Source organism: Terrapene carolina, unplaced genomic scaffold (genome assembly GCF_002925995.2).
Source record: "Terrapene carolina triunguis isolate 2854851 unplaced genomic scaffold, T_m_triunguis-2.0 Scaffold66, whole genome shotgun sequence".
In the NCBI taxonomy this organism is placed as follows: Eukaryota; Metazoa; Chordata; order Testudines; family Emydidae; genus Terrapene; species Terrapene triunguis.
The window spans coordinates 23,368,810-23,388,683 of NW_020664417.1; the positions used below are offsets into that span (position 1 = coordinate 23,368,810).

The window sequence follows — 19,874 nt, forward strand, 5'->3', positions numbered from 1 at the left end:
AACACCTGAACCATTTTTGCCAAAACTTAAAACAAAACAAACAAAAAAATTCAACCTTGGACATGGAAAATTCCAGCCCAATCAGTTAAAATTTGGGAAAGTTCTAGGCAACTCAAGGCTTATAATGGAAATTGTTAACTGTGTGTTTCATAGAATATCAGGGTTGGAAGGGACCTCAGGAGGTCATCTAATCCAACCCACTGCTCAAAGCAGGACCAGTTCCCAACTAAATCATCCCAGCCAGGGCTTTGTCAAGCCTGACCTTAAAAACCTCTAAGGAAGGAGATTCCACCACCTCCCTAGGTAACCCATTCTGTGCTTAGTGAAGGCTGCCAATCAGCTCCCCCTATAATAATGTTACTGTGCATCATTTAACTTGTCTGATAATAGTATAATGATAATAATTGTACACTTAATAGCAACTTTATCAGCTAACCACATACTTACAGCTTCAAAAATTTAAATGGCCCTGTCAGCTCCAAAGCCACAGGCTATTACCTGGTGTGTAAAAGGAGCAGTTATGCTAATTCAACCAGTAGTGAGAAATGGTAATCACTTGTCCATGTCAGAAGTTCTATTGTGCATTTTCACTCTGCTTGGGTCCACTACTCCCTACTCAGTGCTCTTCTAATTTAGTTTTAATCTGGCATTGACAAATTGGGATGTGTTAATTGAATTTTTCATTACAAGATGAAACTGATCTAATGATTTGTCCATGAAAGGGCCCATGGCTACCAGGGCTCAGGGCCAGCAAACTTGGTTGGGGATTAAGTAGGTTTACTCCAGAGAAAGTAGCCAGAAAAAGTTTCTAACTCTGCAGCCATGCCACCAAGAATGTGATCTTGTAACATGTCTAAGAGTATTAGTGGATTGGGTTGTTACACATGCAGATGCTTTTTGTGAGCCAATATTGAACTAATGGACCAGAATAGGGTTAACAGGCAGTGTGATGCTAGATGTTTATTCTGTTAGATCAGTGGTTCTCAACCAGTGGTATGTATATTTCTGGGAGTACACCGAGGTCTTCCAGAGAGTACATCAACTCATTTAGATATTTGCCTATTTTACAACAGGCTGCATAAAAAGCAATAGTGAAGTCAGGACTAACTAAAATTTTATACAGACAGTGACTTGCTTATACGATTCTATATACTCTATCAGTGGTTTTCAAAGTGTGGGTGAGTTCATTTTAATGGGGTCATCAGGTTAGACTCGCTGGGACCCAGGGCAGAAAGCCTGGCCACACAGAGCTGAAGCCTGAGTTTTTAAGTGAGGTGAAACTTGGGGTACACAAGGCAAATCAGACTCCTCAGAGGGGTACAGTAGACTGGAAAGCTTGAGAACCACTGTGTTAGATGACATAAAACCAAAGTTTGGTACAGTAGTTTAAAGCTCCCATGGCTTTTTCTTGTTGTTGTTATAATAGGGGTGCTACTCTAGATATCTGAAAGGTTCACGTTCTGGATTCCCTGCAGGCCAGAACCACTACATGTAATCAGGCAATATGTGGAAGCTTAGTCAGCCACTTTCTACTGTGTGGCTAAATAAAGAACTCAACAGCATGATTTATGGATGTGGCCCCAAGCACAGCTTTAAAAAGTGGGTGCCCCTTTGACACAACTTACTTCCAATGCTCTCCCTCTTCCCCAATTGCCAATGCCTTCCCTAGTTTAGTCACCCACTGTGCTACCCACACTTGATGCTTAGCACTTCAGGGCGCCGCTATAAAGCCGCAGCTCCTCATTCCTGCTTCAGCTACTGTTTCCCCTTTGGCTTTAGAGTGGTAAACACAGGAAGAAAGCTACACTTAATTATGGGGTATGAAGTGAGCAGGAATAAGGCTCAGTGGGGATAGTAGGCCACTGTGACGGGGGGAAGAAACTGTGGAAGGAGGTATGAAGGAAAAAAGATTTCTGGGGGATGGCTCAAGGCAAGGCACAGAGACAGAAAGTTACTGGATCTTCATAGCAGGGTGGAAGGAGGTTAACAGGTCTCATTGTGGGGACAAGAAAAATAAAATTGAAAACCACTATTACACCAGGCAAGGATTAGGGGTAGGTGTATATTTCAGATTTGATTTTTAGCTGGGTGGATTTAAAATTTACATAAGAACACAAGAATGGCCTATCTAGCCCAGTAGTCTGTCTTCTGACAGTGGCCAATGCCAGGTGCCCCAGAGTGAATGAACAGAACAGGTAATCATTAAGTGATCCATCCCGTCACCCATTCCCAGGTTCTGGCAAACAGAGGCTAGGGACACCATCCCTATGAACTTATCTAGTTCTTGTTCTTTGAACCCTGGTATAGTCTTACCCTTCACTACATCCTCTGGCAAGGAGTTCCACAGGTTGACTGTGCATTGTGTGAAAAAATACTTCCTTTTGTTTGTTTTAAGCCTGCTGCCTATTAATTTCATTTGGTGGCCTCTAGTTCTTGTGTTATGAGAAGGAGTAAATAACACTTCCTTATTTACTTTCTCCATACTAGTCATGATTTTTATAGACCTCTGTCATATCACCCCTTACTCATCTCTTTATTTAGAAACGGATACATTGCTATTTAAAAATAGAAATGATGATATTTCTATATTCTGTTCAAATACAGCAACTCTTCTAAAAGAAATTTAAAAAATGCATATGCTTTTGAGAAATATTTAAAAATTAATCCAGAATCCTGGAATCAGCTGTTCTTTGATATACAAGGAATCAAACTCCAAAATCCTTAGAACATTTCTCTGTGGGTGGGGCAGCTAGAACATCTAGTTTATTATTGTCTTAAATTTGAATTTTGCTTATTAGCTTGAGTTGTATCAGATCAATGTATCAATCAATAAAAAGCTATGTTATACAAATGATGAAGTATAAATTGATACAAACAGAGGGGGTAATTTGGCTGGTCCTGGACAGAATGATCATGTATTTATTGAGGGACAACCTACCCTAAATTCTCTATTACTGAGGGACAATCTATCACTGTTGTTATATTTGCTTTCCACAAACTACTACTCTGAGTATAAATTTTTATGAGTGACATATCTGAATATTTGGATGCTAATATTTTACTTGTATTGTTAAATTATTAACCTTAATTTGGGATATTGCCGATTATGTACGATATGCATTTTATTACTTTAAAACCAAACTTTGTACTTTTGGATCATTTAAGTATTATAACCAGATGTATAGGCACTCTTTCCTTAACCTATGTATTAGATAATTTCAACATTAGCTTTAATAAGAAGTTTTACTGTAGGCACTTTCGTATGCTTGGCTATGAAAATCAGAGGCACCCTGAGGGAGGTCTGTGTAATTTTTGGAGACCCATAGGGAGACCAAGCAGGCCCAGAAGAGTCAGGGAAATTAATTCTGGCAATTTTCACGTGATGTACGTTTTGAATTGGGGTATGTAAAAAACTGATTGTACGGCTACACCTAGAGGCAGGGAGGGGGAGAGAGGAGGAGGAGGAGGAGGAGGGAGGGTGGTTAAACAAGGCAGGAAGACCCAGAGGGAGCGAAGGGAAGGGAAGGGAAGGGAGGGGAAGGGGGTCCCGCCAGCGCTCGATTCCTCTCTGGAGGCGGCAGGCGGCGCTGTGAGCCGCGGAAGCGGAGCCACCCCCACCGTCGCTTCCCGCTGCCCTTTGCCTCCCGGCGGCGGCGCGGAAATCAAATTTCGGCGCCTGGCCGGGCCCTCAGCGCCGCCGCCGCCGCCACCACCACCCCCCCGGGCCGGACTCCCTGCTCCAGCGGGAAGAAGGCGACATGGTAAGCGGCGTCTGGTCCGGCTCTTCCCGCCCGGGAGCCGCAGACCCTCAGCGGGCGGCTGCGGGACTGGGGGTTTGGGCAGCTGCCCGGGCGTCCCTGCGGGAACCGAGCTCCGGGGCCCTCCCCAGAGCTAGCCGCTACCGAGGGTGGGCGGGGACTGAGTCTGTCCGAGGCGCTGCTCGGTTTATGGCCTGGGTGCGCAGAGGGGATGATTGGGGGGCCCGTGGCCGCCTGGATCGCCCGGTGCAATGGACAGACGGGGTGTGCCCGTAGCCGCCTTGTCTGTGCTGAGCTTTGCTAGAAATGGCCTCCCCCGGATCCTGCTGGGCCCCTCAGCAGGTGCCCGGAGTCAGACCCGTAGCGCCACAGGTGTGTACTGGTCCGCGGGCGGAGCATGCAGCCCCCACACTCACTCCTGGTGGCTCCAGACCAGCTTCTTTAGTCGTCTTATGTCGGCTTACAAAAAAAAAAAAAAAAAAAGAAAGAGTCAGACAAGACCCAAGTCGTTACAAGTTTAATTCTAAACACCAGGCTTTGTATTGATTGGAGGAGAAAATGTGGACTTTTAATGGGATTTCATGGGGTGTAATTAACTTGTGGAACTCACTACCACAAGATCTCATTGAGGCCAATAGCTTAACAAGGGGGCTCCACATTTATAGGGATCCCCACCCCAGTTATATTATGTGGGGAATGAAATAGCCACCACTTTCCAGAGGTTAGGAAGAAACATCCACAATGGGCAGATTATCCTATGATTGTCCATTACTGGGTTTTTTGTATCTGTATTTGGTACCCTGCCAAAGACCGGATACTGGAGTAAATGGACTGATTAGTCAGTATGGCAATTCCTTATGTATGGCAATTCCAGCTTCTTTCATAATAACTAGTTGTGATGTCACCAATATAGGTATGTGGCAGAGATGAATAAATCAGACGGGAGGAGTTTATGTAAAAAAAAAAAAACACAATTTAACAAAGTCTTTAGTCAAATAAACTTTTATTACAATGAATTATATTGTTTTAGCTTGATGTATAAGTGACTGCTGAATAAACTAGCTTCCAAAATTAAGATTTTGTACAATATAATTAAAAAAAAATCCAAATCAATCTGTCCCTTGTCCATGACTACAGATGATAAATTCAAACATTTGTTGCTCTTGCATATAACCTGTTTCAAAGTGAAAAAGCCATGAAACTGACAAGAATTCCATCACTTTCACTCTACTGAAGCTTTGATATGATATGGGTAGCTGAGGCAAGGTGTGGTCCTCCCCTTCCAAAGTCCTAGGTGCCCCTGAATGCTACCTACCTTTTTTCTAGGAACTCACCAAATTCACTTTCCCACTGATGAGTGTTTATGAAGATTATGCAGAATATTTTTCCAGTACATAATTTGATGCAAGTGATGAGCTACCACTTTCTTCTTATGGGCTTTAAAGGGACGCTGTCAACTTAAAAAGTCACATTTCTGTTTAGAAATATTTTATATCCTAGTAATTAATATAATTGAAAGAGATTGGAGAAGAAAATACTTTTCAGTTTTACTTTTCTGTATTATACAGCACTTTGTATATAATCAGTTCCAGTGTGTCCCTATATATTCAATCAGTTTCCCCTGCTAATTGTTTGACCTAGCATGATGAAAAGAAAAATATTTGAAAAATAGAGCACAGGATCTATTCCAAGAGGTGAATATAGCTGAACCTCTTGGTAATGGTGACTATAATATAATTAAATTGAACATCCCTATGGTGGGGAAAACACCACAGCAGCCCACCATGGTAGCATTTGATTTCAGAAAGGGGACTACACAAAAATGAGGAAGGTAGTTAAACAGAAATTAAAAGGTACAGTGCCAAAAGTCAAATCCCTGCAAGCTGCATGGAAACTTTTTAAAGATACCATAATAGAGGCTCAACTTAAATGTACACCGCAAATTAAAAAACAGAGAGAACCAAAAAAGTGCCACCGTGGCTAAACAACAAAGTAAAAGAAGCAGTGAGAGGCAAAAAGACATCCTTTAAAAAGTGGAAGTTAAATCGTAGTGAGGAAAATAGAAAGGAGAATAAACTATAGCAAATGAAGTGTAAAAATATAATTAGGAATGCCAAAAAAGAATTTGAAGAACAGCTAGCCAAAGACTCAAAAAGTAATAGCAATTTTTTTTTAAGTACATCAGAAGCAGTAATCCTGCTAATCAACCAAGGGGGCCACTGGATGATTGAAATGCTAAAGGAGCACTCAAGGGCGATAAGGCCATTGCCGAGAAACTAAATGAATTCTTTGCATCAGTCTTCATGGCTGAGGATATGAGGGAGATTCCCAAACCTGAGACAGTCTTTCTAGGTGACAAATCTGAGGAAGTGTCCTGATTGAGGTGTCATTAGAGGAGGTTTTGGAACTAATTGATAAATTAAACAGAAATAAGTCACCAGGACCACATGGTATTCACCCAAGCGTTCTGAAGGAACTCAAATGTGAAATTGCAGAACTTCTAACTGATATGTAACCTATCATTTAAATCAGCTTCTGTACCAAATTACTGGAGGATAACTAACGTGATGCCAATTTTAAAAAGGGCTCCAGAGGTGATCCCGGCAATTGCAGGCTGGTAAGGCTAACTTCAGTACTGGACAAATTGGTTGAAACTATCGTAAAGAACAGAATTGTCAGACACACAGATGAACATAATTTGTTGGGAAAGAGCCAATGTGGTTTTTGTAAAGGGAAATTATGCCTCACCAATCTACTAGAATTCTTTGAGGGGGTTAACAAACATGTGGATAAGGGTGATCCATTGTATATAGTGTACTTAGAGTTTCAGAAAGCCTTTGACAAGGTCCTTCACCAAAGGCTCTTAAGCAAAGTAAGCTGTCCTAGGATAAGAGGGAAGGTCATCTCATGGATCAGTAACTGGTTAAGAGATAGGAAACAAAGGGTAGGAATAAATGGTCAGTTTTCAGAACGCAGAGAGGTAAATAGTGGTGTACCCCAGTGGTCAGTACTGGGACAAGTACTATTCAATAGATTCATAAATAATCTGGAAAAAGGGGTAAACAATGAGGGGGCAAAATTTGCAGATGATATAAAACTACTCAAGATAGTTAAAGGGACCTCACAAAACTGGGTGACCGGACAACAAAACGACAGATGAAATTCAATGTTGATAAATGCAAAGTAACAGGGCTGGCTCTGGCTTTTTGGCTGCCCCAAGCAAAAAAAAACAAAAAACCGGGCAGCCAGAACAGCAAAGCAAAAAAAAAAAAAAAACCCCCGGGCGCGGCCGGGGCGCGGGGGGGGGGGGGCCGGCCGGGGGGGGGGAGGAGAAGGGGGCGGCCAGGGCTACAGCAGGGGCGCTGCCACGTGGCCCCCTCCCGCTGCGCTGCCGCCTGCCGCGAGGGCTCCGCCGGTCGGCGGGGAGGGAAGGAAGAGGACTGCCCTGCAGGGCGCTCTGGTTCTCCGCGCCGCCGCCCCCTACAGGGCGGCCGGAGCGCAACAAGAACACACACACACACACACACACAAAAAAAGGCGGCTGTGCCGCCCTAGGATTGGGCAGAATGCCGCCTCCAACAATCTGCTGCCCCAAGCACCAGCTTGCTCAGCTGGTGCCTGGAGCTGGCCCTGCAAAGTAATGCACGTTGGAAAACATAACCCCAACTATACATATAAAATGATGGGGTCTAAATTACCACTCAAGAAAGAGATCTTGGAATCCTTGTGGATAGTTCTCTGAAAACATCCACTCAATGTGCAGCAGCAGTCAAAAAAGTGAACAGAATGTTGGGAATCATTAAGAAAGGGATAGATAAGACAGAAAATAGCACATTGCCTCTATATAAATCCATGGTACACCCACATCTTGAATATTGCGTGTGGATGTGTTCGCCCAATCTCAAAAAAGACATATTGGAATTGGAAAAGGTTCAGAAAAGGGCAACAAAAATGATTAGGGGTATGGAATGGCTTCCATATGAGGAGAGATTAATAAGACTAGGACTTTTCAGCTTGGAAAAGAGACGACTAAGGGGCTGTATGATAGAGGTCTATGAAATCATGACTGGTGTGGAGAAAATAAATAAGGAAGTGTTATTTGCTCCTTCTCATAACACAAGAACTAGGGGTCACCAAATGAAATTTATAGGTTTAAAACAAACACACAACGCACAGTCAACCTGTGGAACTCCTTGCCAGAGGATGTTGTGAAGGCCAAGACTATAGCAGGGTTCAAAGAACAAGAACTAGATAAATTCATGGAGGATAGGTCCATCAATGGCTATTAGCCTCTATTTGCCAGAAGCTGGGAATGGGCGATGGGATTGATCCCTTAATGATTACTTGTTCTGTTCATTCCCTCTGGGGCACTGGCATTAGCCACAGTCAGAAGACAGGATACTGGGCTAGATGGACCTTTGGTCTGAACCAGTATGGCCGTTTTTATGTTTTTAATAACGATAATGTGATTGTTAAACCACAACATTGGAAAGGTGATTTGAAGGCAGATACAGTATCTGAAAACTACTCCAACTTGTATTTTAAAATGGCCTAGATTTCACATTGGCTATGTTACAAGAAGGAAAGAACAATATTCACAGAAGTAAATGAGTCAGACAAAAAGTATAAGTCTTGCATTATAGACTAAATAGTAGAAATAACTATTTCTACTACTTTAAGGACAATTGGGCATTGGTACCAACTACCAAGAGAGACTGGAATTGCCATTTCTAGAGTTAATAAGGCAATACAGACAAGGAACTATAGGGATGTAGTAAAACGCATTGAAAACTATCTTGCAGTGAAGTGAGGTAGGGGATGAACTATATTATACAACAAATCAGTCCCAAACTTAATATCTTTGAAACAATTGATATATTTTGAATGGATTAGCATGGCATGGTTTTCCTTTGTGAAGAAGTCCTTTTTTTAGGAAGTATTGTGGTATAGTAGAGTATTAAGGGAGATGTCAAGGAAATGCTTCTTCTAGAGGTAACTAGATGTGAATTCTGAATGAAATGTTAATTCTAAAGATAGTATTAAAGTACTGAATACATGTTCTATTGTAGTCCAAGAAAAAAGGACTGAGTGTTGAAGAGAAGAGAACTCGTATGATGGAAATATTTTTTGAAACAGTAAGTAAGTGTTTTAATTTTTGTATATTTCCTGGCCATTGGGAGCATCCATAAGGAGCCAGAGAGGCCGAGTGGCCCGGGCACGGGACTGTGATTCCGGAGTCTTGGGTTGAGTTCCTGGCTCTGCTACTGTCCTGCTGGGTGACCTTGGGAAGTCACTTCCCTGCTCTGTGCCTCAGTTTCCCCACTTGTAACATGCAGATAATGATACTGCTCTCCTTTATACAGTGCTTTGAGAGTGACTAAATGAAAAGTGCTATACAGTAACTCCTCATTTAACGTTGTCCCACTTAACCTTGTTTCAATGTTACGTCCCTGCTCAATTAGGGAACATGCTCCTTTAAAGTTGTGCAATGCTCCCTTATAATGTCGTTTGGCTACCTGCTTGTAAGATTCTGTGGAAGAGCAGCTACTTTACAAGGGAGCATTGCACAAGTTCTGCTTCTCCGCCTCCTCCCCCTCCCTCCCAGCACTTCCACCACCGCCAAACAGCTGTTTGGCAGCGCTTAGGACTTTGTGGGGGGGGGGGGGGGAGAGGAGGGATGTGGCGTGCTCCGGAGAGGAGGTGGAGTGGGGGTGGGAAGAGGTGGGCCTGGAGTGGAGCAGGGACGGGAAGAGGCGGGCCTGGAGCATTCCTGGCCAAATCCGAGCCTGTTCTCTGGGGAAGCTGCTGCTGCTGCTGCAAAGGTGCTTCCTAGCGTCCTGGCCTGCAGCGGGCTGTGCCTGTGTGGGGTGAGCCAGGGGCACTTCCCAACCACACCACAGTACAGTACAATACTGTACAGTATACAGTGTAATGCCTTTTGTCTGCCCCCAAAAAATTTCCTTGGAACCTAACCCCCTGCATTTACAATAAATCTTATGGGACAATTGGATTCATTTAACATTGTTTCACTTAAAGTTGCATTTTTCAGGAACATAACTACAACGTTAAGTGAGGAGTTACTGTATTACTATTCTTTATTAACGTACCATAGGGGAAAATACCTTTGTGATTCCATCAAACTGTAAAATTTTTTAGCCAGCTTTATTTTTCCTAGGACACATTGGCCTTACTTGCATTTGTGAAACTATCAGTTGCTGATCAAAGGTGTTGGTGAGAGGTGCAGATGAGCTTGTGCTAAGTAGAGTTTTGGATGCTCTTTTAGTTAAATTGTTTGGCACCAGTTCAACTGAACTTTTATTGCTTCCTTTGTCAGCAGTGGATAAGTTATTGACAGTTAAGTGGAAAACCAAAAAAGTTTATTTTTCGTGTAGTGCACCGTTTTCAAATTTAGGTACAATAGTCAGGAAATCCAAAGTTAGATTTCCCATAACATCAGTAATTGCTGCGGACCGGCTTGTGCTTTATGTACTTCTATGTAGTACTTCTCAAACCTTTTCCTGTAAAGGGGCTGGCATATGTAACAGAGATGGATGCACAAAGCCTTCTGACCTGGTACCTTAATAACCTCCAGTCCATATGTGAGGGAACAGCAAAGTAAAATTAAATAGGAATTTGGGACATTTTCAGTATTTGCTTTGTTCCTTAGGTTCCAAATCTCGTCAGTTTCACTTTGCTGCCACAGAAGGCAGAGGGAGTAGTTAGGGATGCTCAAATTCGACAGTATGGGAGGGGGATGAAACTGGGAAATAGGAAAGGGAAGGATGTGAATGCACCCAAAAGAGAGCAGTGGAAGGGGAAGAGAAATGGAGTTCCAACTCAGAGACACCTTTGTGTTTGCGACGTAACTGAAATATTATTTATTTTGTTTGTTAAAATAAATTTATTGTGATGCTGCAGTGAAAAAGCAGCTAGACTAGGGGCTGAGGATCTGGCCACAGCGCTCTCTGCCCTGAGGAGCTAGCAGTCTAAATTTAGGCATGAAGAAATTAATTAGAATAACAAAGAAAAACTGGAGGAAATAACAAAGCCTACAACAAAATAAAATCACTTTTTATTTTCAAATACTTTAGCTCTAGCTTGAAGAGCATGCAGTATTTTTCCTGGAAAAATGAAAAATTACATTAGATATGCTACTTGTGTATTTGTTGGGATTAATTTAGTAAAGAATGTAGACATGACTTAAATGAGACTGTCATTCAGAGGTGACATGCCTTTTGTGTTTTGAATAGAAAGATGTGTTCCAATTAAAGGATATGGAGAAGATTGCTCCGAAAGAGAAAGGAATTAGTGAGTATTAATGCTTTTTCTCCCTAAAACTTGTTTAGACATTGAGAATTGTTTTGTGGACCCGTCATACTGTGTGAATTTTCATGTTTTCACATAACACTGACTTTATGATCTTTATAACAATAACGTTAAACAAAAAAAAAAATACCTAGCTGCAAGTGGTACTGGTTTGTCATGGTGGCCTAGCCAAGTGTAACTTTGGAAACTGTACGTTTTATGCACACACATCCCAATCCTATGTCACTAGTAGCTGTAACTTATATTGGGCATTAAGGCCAACACATTCAAGTGCTGATGTCTAAAGTCTGGAACCTGTATCCCTAGTTAGCTACCTAAATACATGGCATGATTCTCAAAGGAGCTGAGCACCTACTGAAGTCATTGCTGAGCACCCACAGCTTCCATCTCTGAGAATCATGCCATATGTTTAGATGCTTAACTAAGGATTTAGGTGGCCAACTTCAGCCATCCACAGCTTAAAACATTTTGGTCCACACAGGTACACAATCAAACTCTGTTGTATTTCTCCAACAAAGCTGCAAGACTGCTCTATGCAGGAAAGGTCTGGTGGAAAGCCCATAGAATTCAACCGAAGTCTCTCTATTGACTTCCATTGGCTTTGGATCAGGACCAAGATGACTTTATATATTTTGTGCACTTCCTATATTCTTATTCCTATATTCATTGTATGTTTTCTCCTCTTTAGATCTGTGTTTTAGTACTGGTTTACAAATGTTCACCTCCTCGATCAGCACATCTTTGCGACGTGATCATGCTCCAATAATGGATTTTTTAAAAAAAAAGTAGTTTTGTTGTAAGAGCTGCAGGGAGCTCAGCTATAACCCAAAAAATATTTAGTGGTGAAATACATTTTTTTAAAATGTCAGCAGAGAATAGAGGCACTTGCAAAAGCTGTATGGAGATAAGATAGGGTTTCAGTTGGTGTTTCAACATACTTGCAGTTCTATTTTAAGGAATGCAAAACAATATTAAATATCGAGCAAAGAAAGTTCATTTGTATTCACAGAATTTTTAAATACAATTTTTAAAAATATTGCTGTACACACTTTCCCTTGTAATCCCTTATTGTACACCTGTAACTGAATACTTTGCCAATAGAATCATGTGGAAGCTGACACGATACAATTTCAAGTCTATAGAAGATTACTTGTTAGCTTAATTGTTTTATATTTACATTGCTTGAAAAAACCCACTTTCCTGTGATGAGTGGGAAGCTTTCCCTGGCAAGTGTGGGGCATAAGCTATCAGCTTTTCAAGAATAAACATGAATTCACTTAAATGTTACTGGCCCTTTTGATTACGGAGGATAACGTTCTGTATGTGAACTGAATATAAACTAATGCAATGTTAACAACAAGGAGTCCGGTGGCACCTTAAAGACTAACGGATTTATTTGGGCATAAGCTTTTGTGGGTAAAAAACCCACTTCTTCAGATGCAACTAAAGAAGTGAGGTTTTTTACCCACGAAAGCTTATGCCCAAATAAATCTGTTAGTCTTTAAGGTGCCACTGGACTCCTTGTTGTTTTTGTGGGTACAGACTAACACGGCTACCCCTGATACTTAATGCAACGTTGTCCTCTTGAGTCTGCAGGCAGAGAGTACCTCTACTGCTGATTAATTCTTCACCAAGAGTAAAAATTACATGCCAAATTAAGAAATTAAACATTAAGAAATGCTAGAATTAAGGTTGCCGGGCAACTTCTAATTTGCCCTATTGTCTGTATGTGTTGCCATAGTCTTTTAATTACATAGTCTTGTGCTACTCCTTTTCACAGATCACTGCCTCATTTAGTCAAGCTTAGTCCTGCAGTCTCCCACCTCTTTGGTTTTCTTTCTTCCCACAAATTTATAGGTTGTTTAAAAATGTTTTTGAATCTTAGATTATTTTAAGGCCCTGGAGAACTTTAAACCAATAGCATCATACAAACAGCATCCTGGAGGCATATTTAGCCACAAATAAACGTATCCTAGGTGGGATTATGGCCCATTTAACTGGATTCTTGGCAACTTCAGAGACCAAAAGAGCATTAGCCACCACAGAAGTAACCGTGAGACTGCCCACTGCTGATGGTCCCCCATCACCTTTACTAAGCACTACAGGCCTGACCTGCAATTTTACGCATAAGTGTCCTTTTGTAGGAAGGGTTTCCCTCTATAAAGTAGTACTTATGACTTTAGGGAAGAGGATTGCTAATCTCACCTGCTCTGATGATTTTTCTTTATTGCTTGCTACATTCCAAACTGATCTGGATTAGGGGAAAAGTCAGGACCCAGAATGGAAAATATCCGGGAACAAATTGTCTTCATATTGTAAACTATCCTATGCATGATACTGCCATTGACTTCAAAGGGATTCTCTGCATGGAGTGGCTGTGGCACAAGATTTTTATTTTTGGTGTCTTCCAGATAGCCTATGAAAAAGGAATAAGCTTTTCAGAAATATGTGTTTGTGGATTATGTGCTTTATTTATGTTGCTGTAGTTCTAAGCAATCTGCAGTGAAAATGAAAACAGGTCTAGTACATTGTCTGTTACATTGTCATATTTGCTACTCAATCACATTTTAAAATAAAGTATAACCACCTAACACACACACTGAAGAAATTTTTTCTTTTTTCCTTGTTAGCTGCCATGTCGGTAAAGGAGATCCTGCAAAGTTTAGTTGATGATGGTATGGTGGACACTGATAGGATTGGAACTTCCAATTATTTTTGGGCTTTTCCAAGTAAAGCTCTTCATGCCAGGAAGCGTAAATTGGAAGCACTGGAGACTCAGGTATATTTGTGTTGAGAAAAACACTTGTTTGTCTGAATGGTATTAGCATTCTGTTTTCCTACAGCCCTTGCCATATCTATCTCAGTTTGTTACGGGAAATGCTGCCAGCAAGTCCATTGGCACCCAGCTAATAAAGTTGTGTTTTTTTTTTTTTCTGTTATTTCACTGTTTCATCAAAAGAGCCTATTCGTGAGCCATGATCACACCACCAGAACCACAGATGCTTTAAAAAATGTTGCCCATGGTTGAGAAGATTTTTTTGTTTTGTTTTGTTTTTTTGTTCCATTGATGCAGAAAAAAATTGTGGCCCGTTTGCTTTTGATTCAAAACATTTTTACCTGGGGAATTATCTTTAAATTTTTGGGCAGTATGCATTTTCCTTTGTCCGCCACTGTATGTTGTGGCTGGGTGATGTTCTAAAGTGTCTGCCTGTTCTGAGGACTAAAATGGGCATCCCAGCAGAGTGCTGCCTTAACTTGGGCATCTGTTTCTGACTGGTAGCTTTAGTCCTCAGGTACACAGTCAAACCAACCCTGCACTCCTGTTTAGGGGAGTCGACCAAATTGGTCACAATGTTCCAGAGGAAAGCATGACTCTCTTTTGATCCAATATTGTTATTCTATATTTTCAGTTTTATTTCTATTTGTTTTTTAAATAAACCAAATCATTCTGCTTGTTTGTTTGAATTGCTGTTCACTGTTCACTTCTACTCGTCAGTTTTGTTTATTCAGAGTTTAAAAATAACCAAAACTCACAGGGCAACTTTTTATAAGCAACTTCATGGTCTGATCACATGACATTTCTTTTCATCTGTTCTTTCCCTGATTTGGCACAATTAACTGATTCTTCAGTGAATGTGTTATGAATACAAAATTCTTATTCCTGACCTATGAGAAATATTTACAGACTTATTTCTCAGTCATGGCTCTTGCACCATCAATATAATTTGAAGTGTTGCCAATTTAAGTTATCTTTTTTGAGACCCAAATTAAGTTTAAAAATGTGCTTTACTTGTAGCATGAAATGAAAAGCAATTTCCACATTTGTCTTCATAAACAGTCATAAGATCCATACCAAATAAATGCAATTAGCTGTGCAGTAGATGACACATCTGTGGAGTAGTCCATATTGTAATTAGTTCCTTATACAGTAGAACCTCAGAGTTATGACCTGACCAGTCAACCACACAGTTCATTGTGAACTGGAAGTAGACAATCAGGCAGCAGCGCAGAGGGGGTGGAAAGCAAGCATGGTACTGTGTTAAATGTAAATTACTAAAAAAATAAAGGGAAAGCAGCATTGTTCTTCTATATAGTCAAGTTTCAAAGTTATATTAAGTCAATGTTCAGTTGTAAAGTTTTGAAAGAACAACCATAACGTTTTGTTCAGAGTTACGAGGTGTTCATAACTCCGAGGTTCTACTGTAAATATTTCTTGTCAGTTCAGGGATTCTTTTTGCAACAGTATCTAAAGATAATGGAATTGTTCTAATTTCTTTTGCTGCAGAATATTCAAATAAAATCTTGATTGTCAGTTGCACAAAGCTTAATTAAATGTTGCTGCTCTTTTCTGAGACTTCCCTACCGTTGGTGTTCAGAGAACCACTTAAAAAGAAGAGGCCTGAATGGTTTTAATGAAACATTTTCAGTTCTTGTTACAGCATTTTGGGGTTTTTGAATTTTTATTTTAAAGAATCCAAAGGTTTATTTTTGAAATATGACTGCTCACTATAACGATGGTGTTTCAGTTTCAAAGATCTTTTGGTACCATAATAACTAAGCACTAAGGCAGGGGTCTCAAACACGCAGCCCGGGGGCCGCATGCGGCCCATGGAGCTCTTCCCTGCGGCCCGCCAAGATCCCTGTGCCCCCCCCCCCCCAGTCCCTCCCGGCCCCGCCCAAACCCCCCCCCCCCCCCCCCCCCCCAAGTTATTTTATGTGGTAGCTAAGTTCCCTGCTCGCTGCTCCCCAATGTTTGGGGCCGGGTCTCTCCCCCGGCCCCGCCTGCCGCCCCCATGCACCTACCCAGAGTGTCCCCCGGCCTCACCTCTGCACCCTCTCCTAACCCCAAACTCCATCCCAGAGCCTGCACCCCCACCCCTTGCCCCAGCCCGGAGCCTTCACCCAGCACCCAAACTCCATCCCACAGTCTGCACCCCCTGCCCCAGCCCGGAGCCTGCACCCAGCACCCAAACTCCATCTCAGAGCCTGCACCCCAGACCCCCACCCAAACTCCCTCCCAGAGCCTTAGGCAGGTGCGGGTGGAGTTTGGGGGGGCAGAATCTGGGCACCACCAAAATTTCTACAAACCTGCCACCCCTGGAAGAGGCAGAGCAGTGGTGGTGCAGCCCAGTGCAGTGGGGGGGGGGGGCTTTTAACAGAAGTAAATCTAACTAAGTGCATGTTTTGTCCTTTGAATGAGGTGCATTACTGAGTGTATATATTTTATTAAAACCGCTTGGAAATGACTTGTTGTAGGAGCAGCAGTGATCTGTATGCTCTGTATACAGCAGTGATCTGTATGCTCTGTATAATGCTTAGCGCTTTCCAGGAGGGGGGGGAAGGAGCACGCTCGGGGGAGGGGGAGAAGAGACGGGGCAGGGGCGGGACCTCATGGAAGGGGTGGAGTGGGGGTGGAGCCGGGGCCAGCGAGGGGGGGTGTTAGTGATGCGGCCCTCGGGCCAATGCACTAGTCCTCATGTGGCCCTTGTGGTCATTTGAGTTTGAGACCCCTGCACTAAGGGATGCCTGTTGTGCCTGAGCAGTGCATCTTCAGTGTTAATCTGCAGATCCTTTTGTTTTATCTTCAATACTTAAATGCTATTTCCCCAACCCCCTATGTGTTCCTTTGCATTCCTCTTGGAATTCTTAATTTCACCCTGACTTTACATCGCTAACTGCTGTTAGTCCCTTGTCATTTTTCTGTCCAGGAGGATTTATTTGCTTCAGAGCATGTTACTTATTTAACAAAAGGTGGGATGAGCTGAGGCCTTGTCTACATGAGAGTTTTCTCAGTATAATTCTGCATCCACACGGCTTTATGTAAACTGGTTTAAGCTGTTTCCCTTGTGAATCACAGCATCCACGCAATACTGCTCTTTTTTTTTTTTTTAAATAGGTCCACCACATTCTGGGCAGGCACCCCTGGGTCCAGTGTTTTGCTGCCAGGCTCTATGTATTCTGGGATTTTTCTTTTGATGCATTGTAGGGTAGCTATTGGAACCTACTGAGACTTGGGTCAGATTCACAAGCTCCCATGATTCCTTTTCTGGTATCCCATAATTCCTCTGGTTTTCACAAGCCAGCGCAATTTTCAAAGTGCTGTAAGGCAGCATGGAGGAAGCACTGCAATCCTGACCATCACTAATAGGAGCAGGGTGTTCCAGATGTATTGGCAGTCATGTAGGCAGGTGCTTTGGATGAGTTGAAAGAGATGCTAACATGACAATGACGCTGCATGGCTACTGAGTCAGAATTATTGTCCTCATCTCTGTTCCTGGTTCCACCACTGACTTGCAGGGCAAGTCACTTACCCTCTTTGTGCCTCAGATCACCAATTTTTATAGTGAGTTTAAACAACAGCTCCCTCACGGGTATGTTGTGCGTCCTCATTAATGTTCGTAAAGCCTCACAACACCCTTGTTTGACATCTGAAACTGTCAAATGAAAGGCACTATGTGAGTGCAGATTATAACATGAACTGCTTCCTATGCTCAGCAGGATGATCTTACAGCATTTCCAGGCACGGTGTCTGGTTGAGTGTCTGCAGGGGATGGAAATTAAATCCATTTTTGCCACATGGGAGTACTGCTATGCTGGTTCCTGTTTGACGTTTTAACAAGGTTTTTAATTCTTTGAAAAACTAGATCAGTTTAACTCTCCTCCACTGACCTATTTTGGAATTAGGTTCCTAGCAAAAGTAGTAAAATTCATCATCTCATTAGTGTCCAGATAAGATAGAGACAAGGCAACTTGAGAGATCTGCAAAATGGCCAATTAAAAAACCTGCCACAATGTAAATAAGAAGCTGAGCACCAAATTGGTGTGTGCCAAAACTCCAGCCTTGTTCACCCAAACTCACCATTACAACTGCCTTGTTGAATGCAAATTATTTGTTTTTGGACATGTCATTACAAGTCTGACTGAGTATAATTTATTTAAAAGAACACATAGCCTGCTAGCTGAACAATGAAATTCATATGCTATAGTCATTATTTTGCCCTCTGGCATATCTTATCATAAACTCTCTCATATTGATGAATATTTTCCTTGGAATATCCTGCAGTAGCTGCATTAAAATCGCACTTATTATTTAAGAGCATATCTACATACACTAGTTATACTCTACTGGTATAGTTAAAGTGATATTGTCACCCTAGTGTATATGCAGTTATAGTAATACAAGGGTGCTTTATATCAGTATGGCTAGTCTCGTATGGGAAGGGGAATAAACTACACTGGTATGAGCCCCTTTATATCAGTATACCTGCATTCACAATAAGGGTTGTACTGGTGTAACTAAATCTGGAAAAAAATCACACCCCTAACCGATGCAATTATATTGGTCCAAAAACTGCATAGGCTGGGCCTAAGACATTCTTTAGGTTTCTTGGACCCATTATTCTGAGTTATTGAAAGGGAAGGGAATTGGATAGTACTTCAGTAAAGTGGACTTGCTTGTTTCCTTCTGGATCCTCACTATTCTGTAAGTAGGCCTTTCTAAAGAAAATGTGGGCACTTATTTTTACTAGATGATGAAATGTTCTGTCTATGGTTACAGACTTAAAACAATTAGTTACATCTAAGTGCTCATATTCTTCCTTACATGAGCACTTGCATACGTTTTCTTAATGCTTTCCAAATCCAGTCAGCAAGTCTCTCATGTCATAACATGTAAAGCAGCAAATAATTGTAAGTTATCATCCCACTTCTTTAGCACATCACACACTTTTGATTATAGTCCTACAGCCTACAATGTGCAGTGTGATATGTTTCCCTTTTGTCTGTCTTCTCCAGGTCCATTTGTATGGTATATTTATTGTCCCCTCCCTTCATCTGTTTCAGAATCTGTAAAATGTAGGCTTTCATTATGAAGAAAAAAATATTTAGTAGTTTGGTAGAAGGTGATCCTTTCTCATGTGTACTGAATTTAACTGACCCTATGCAGTCTGTGCTATGTGTCAGTGCTATGAAAGTTGTATTTAGGACTTCTATTTTTTGCTGTTAATAACAATGTGGCTGTAGTGAAGATAGGACTCTAAGAGCTTTGTCGGTGGTCGATTTTTGTATCCTAGTGTTCCTAGTGTAGACAAGACCTTTGTTTGCAGAGAGCCTGAATAAATAGTTGTATGAGAGGGGTGAACTCTTTCACCCCCAGTTACTTCAGTGAAGTGTTAACTCTGAAGACTTGCAGGATTTAACTACTTATTTTTCAAGTGGAGAGTTTAAGGGCTTTTCATCACATATAGCGCTATGGCTGTAGCGCAGCCTATAGTGAAGACACTCCTATGAGGACGGGAGAAGCTCTCCTGTTGGCGTAGTTAATCAACCTCCCCAAGAGATGGTAGCTATGTTGGCGGGAGATGCTTTTCCGCCAACATGGTACTGTCTACAGGGGAGGAGGACATGGGGGAGGGGGGGACAGGTGGTGTAGGTTGGTACAACTATTTAGCTCAGGTATGTGGATTTTTCAGACCAGTATAGGTCTGTACTGTAAACCTGGCCTAAACCTCTTTCTTCAGCTTTAGAATGTGTTAACTAGGATGATCTAACACAGGGGTAGGCAACCTATGGCACGCGTGCCGAAGGCGGCACACGAGCTGATTTTCAGTGGCACTCACGCTGCCTGGGTCCTGGCCACCGGTCCGGGGGGGGCTCTGCATTTTAATTTAATTTTAAATGAAGCTTCTTAAATATTTTAAAAACCTTATTTACTTTACATACAACAATAGTTTAGTTATATATTACACTGCTCTACAGCCAAAATGCTTCTGAAATAAATGTAGTCAAACT

The 19,874-nt window shown here is 41.8% G+C and overlaps 1 protein-coding gene across 1 annotated transcript in view; it reads left to right on the plus strand.

Annotated features, from left to right (window-relative positions):
- Positions 1 to 8,832: 8,832 nt before the first annotated feature.
- MND1 (meiotic nuclear divisions 1) overlaps positions 8,833 to 19,874 on the plus strand; it is a 46,171-nt gene continuing 35,129 nt past the window's right edge. The window contains exons 1-3 of the mRNA XM_029910687.1: positions 8,833 to 8,893; positions 11,009 to 11,066; positions 13,715 to 13,863. Of these exons, the coding sequence (XP_029766547.1) occupies positions 8,870 to 8,893; positions 11,009 to 11,066; positions 13,715 to 13,863 (231 nt within the window). The 5' untranslated portion in view covers positions 8,833 to 8,869. The remainder of the gene's footprint in view (positions 8,894 to 11,008; positions 11,067 to 13,714; positions 13,864 to 19,874) is intronic.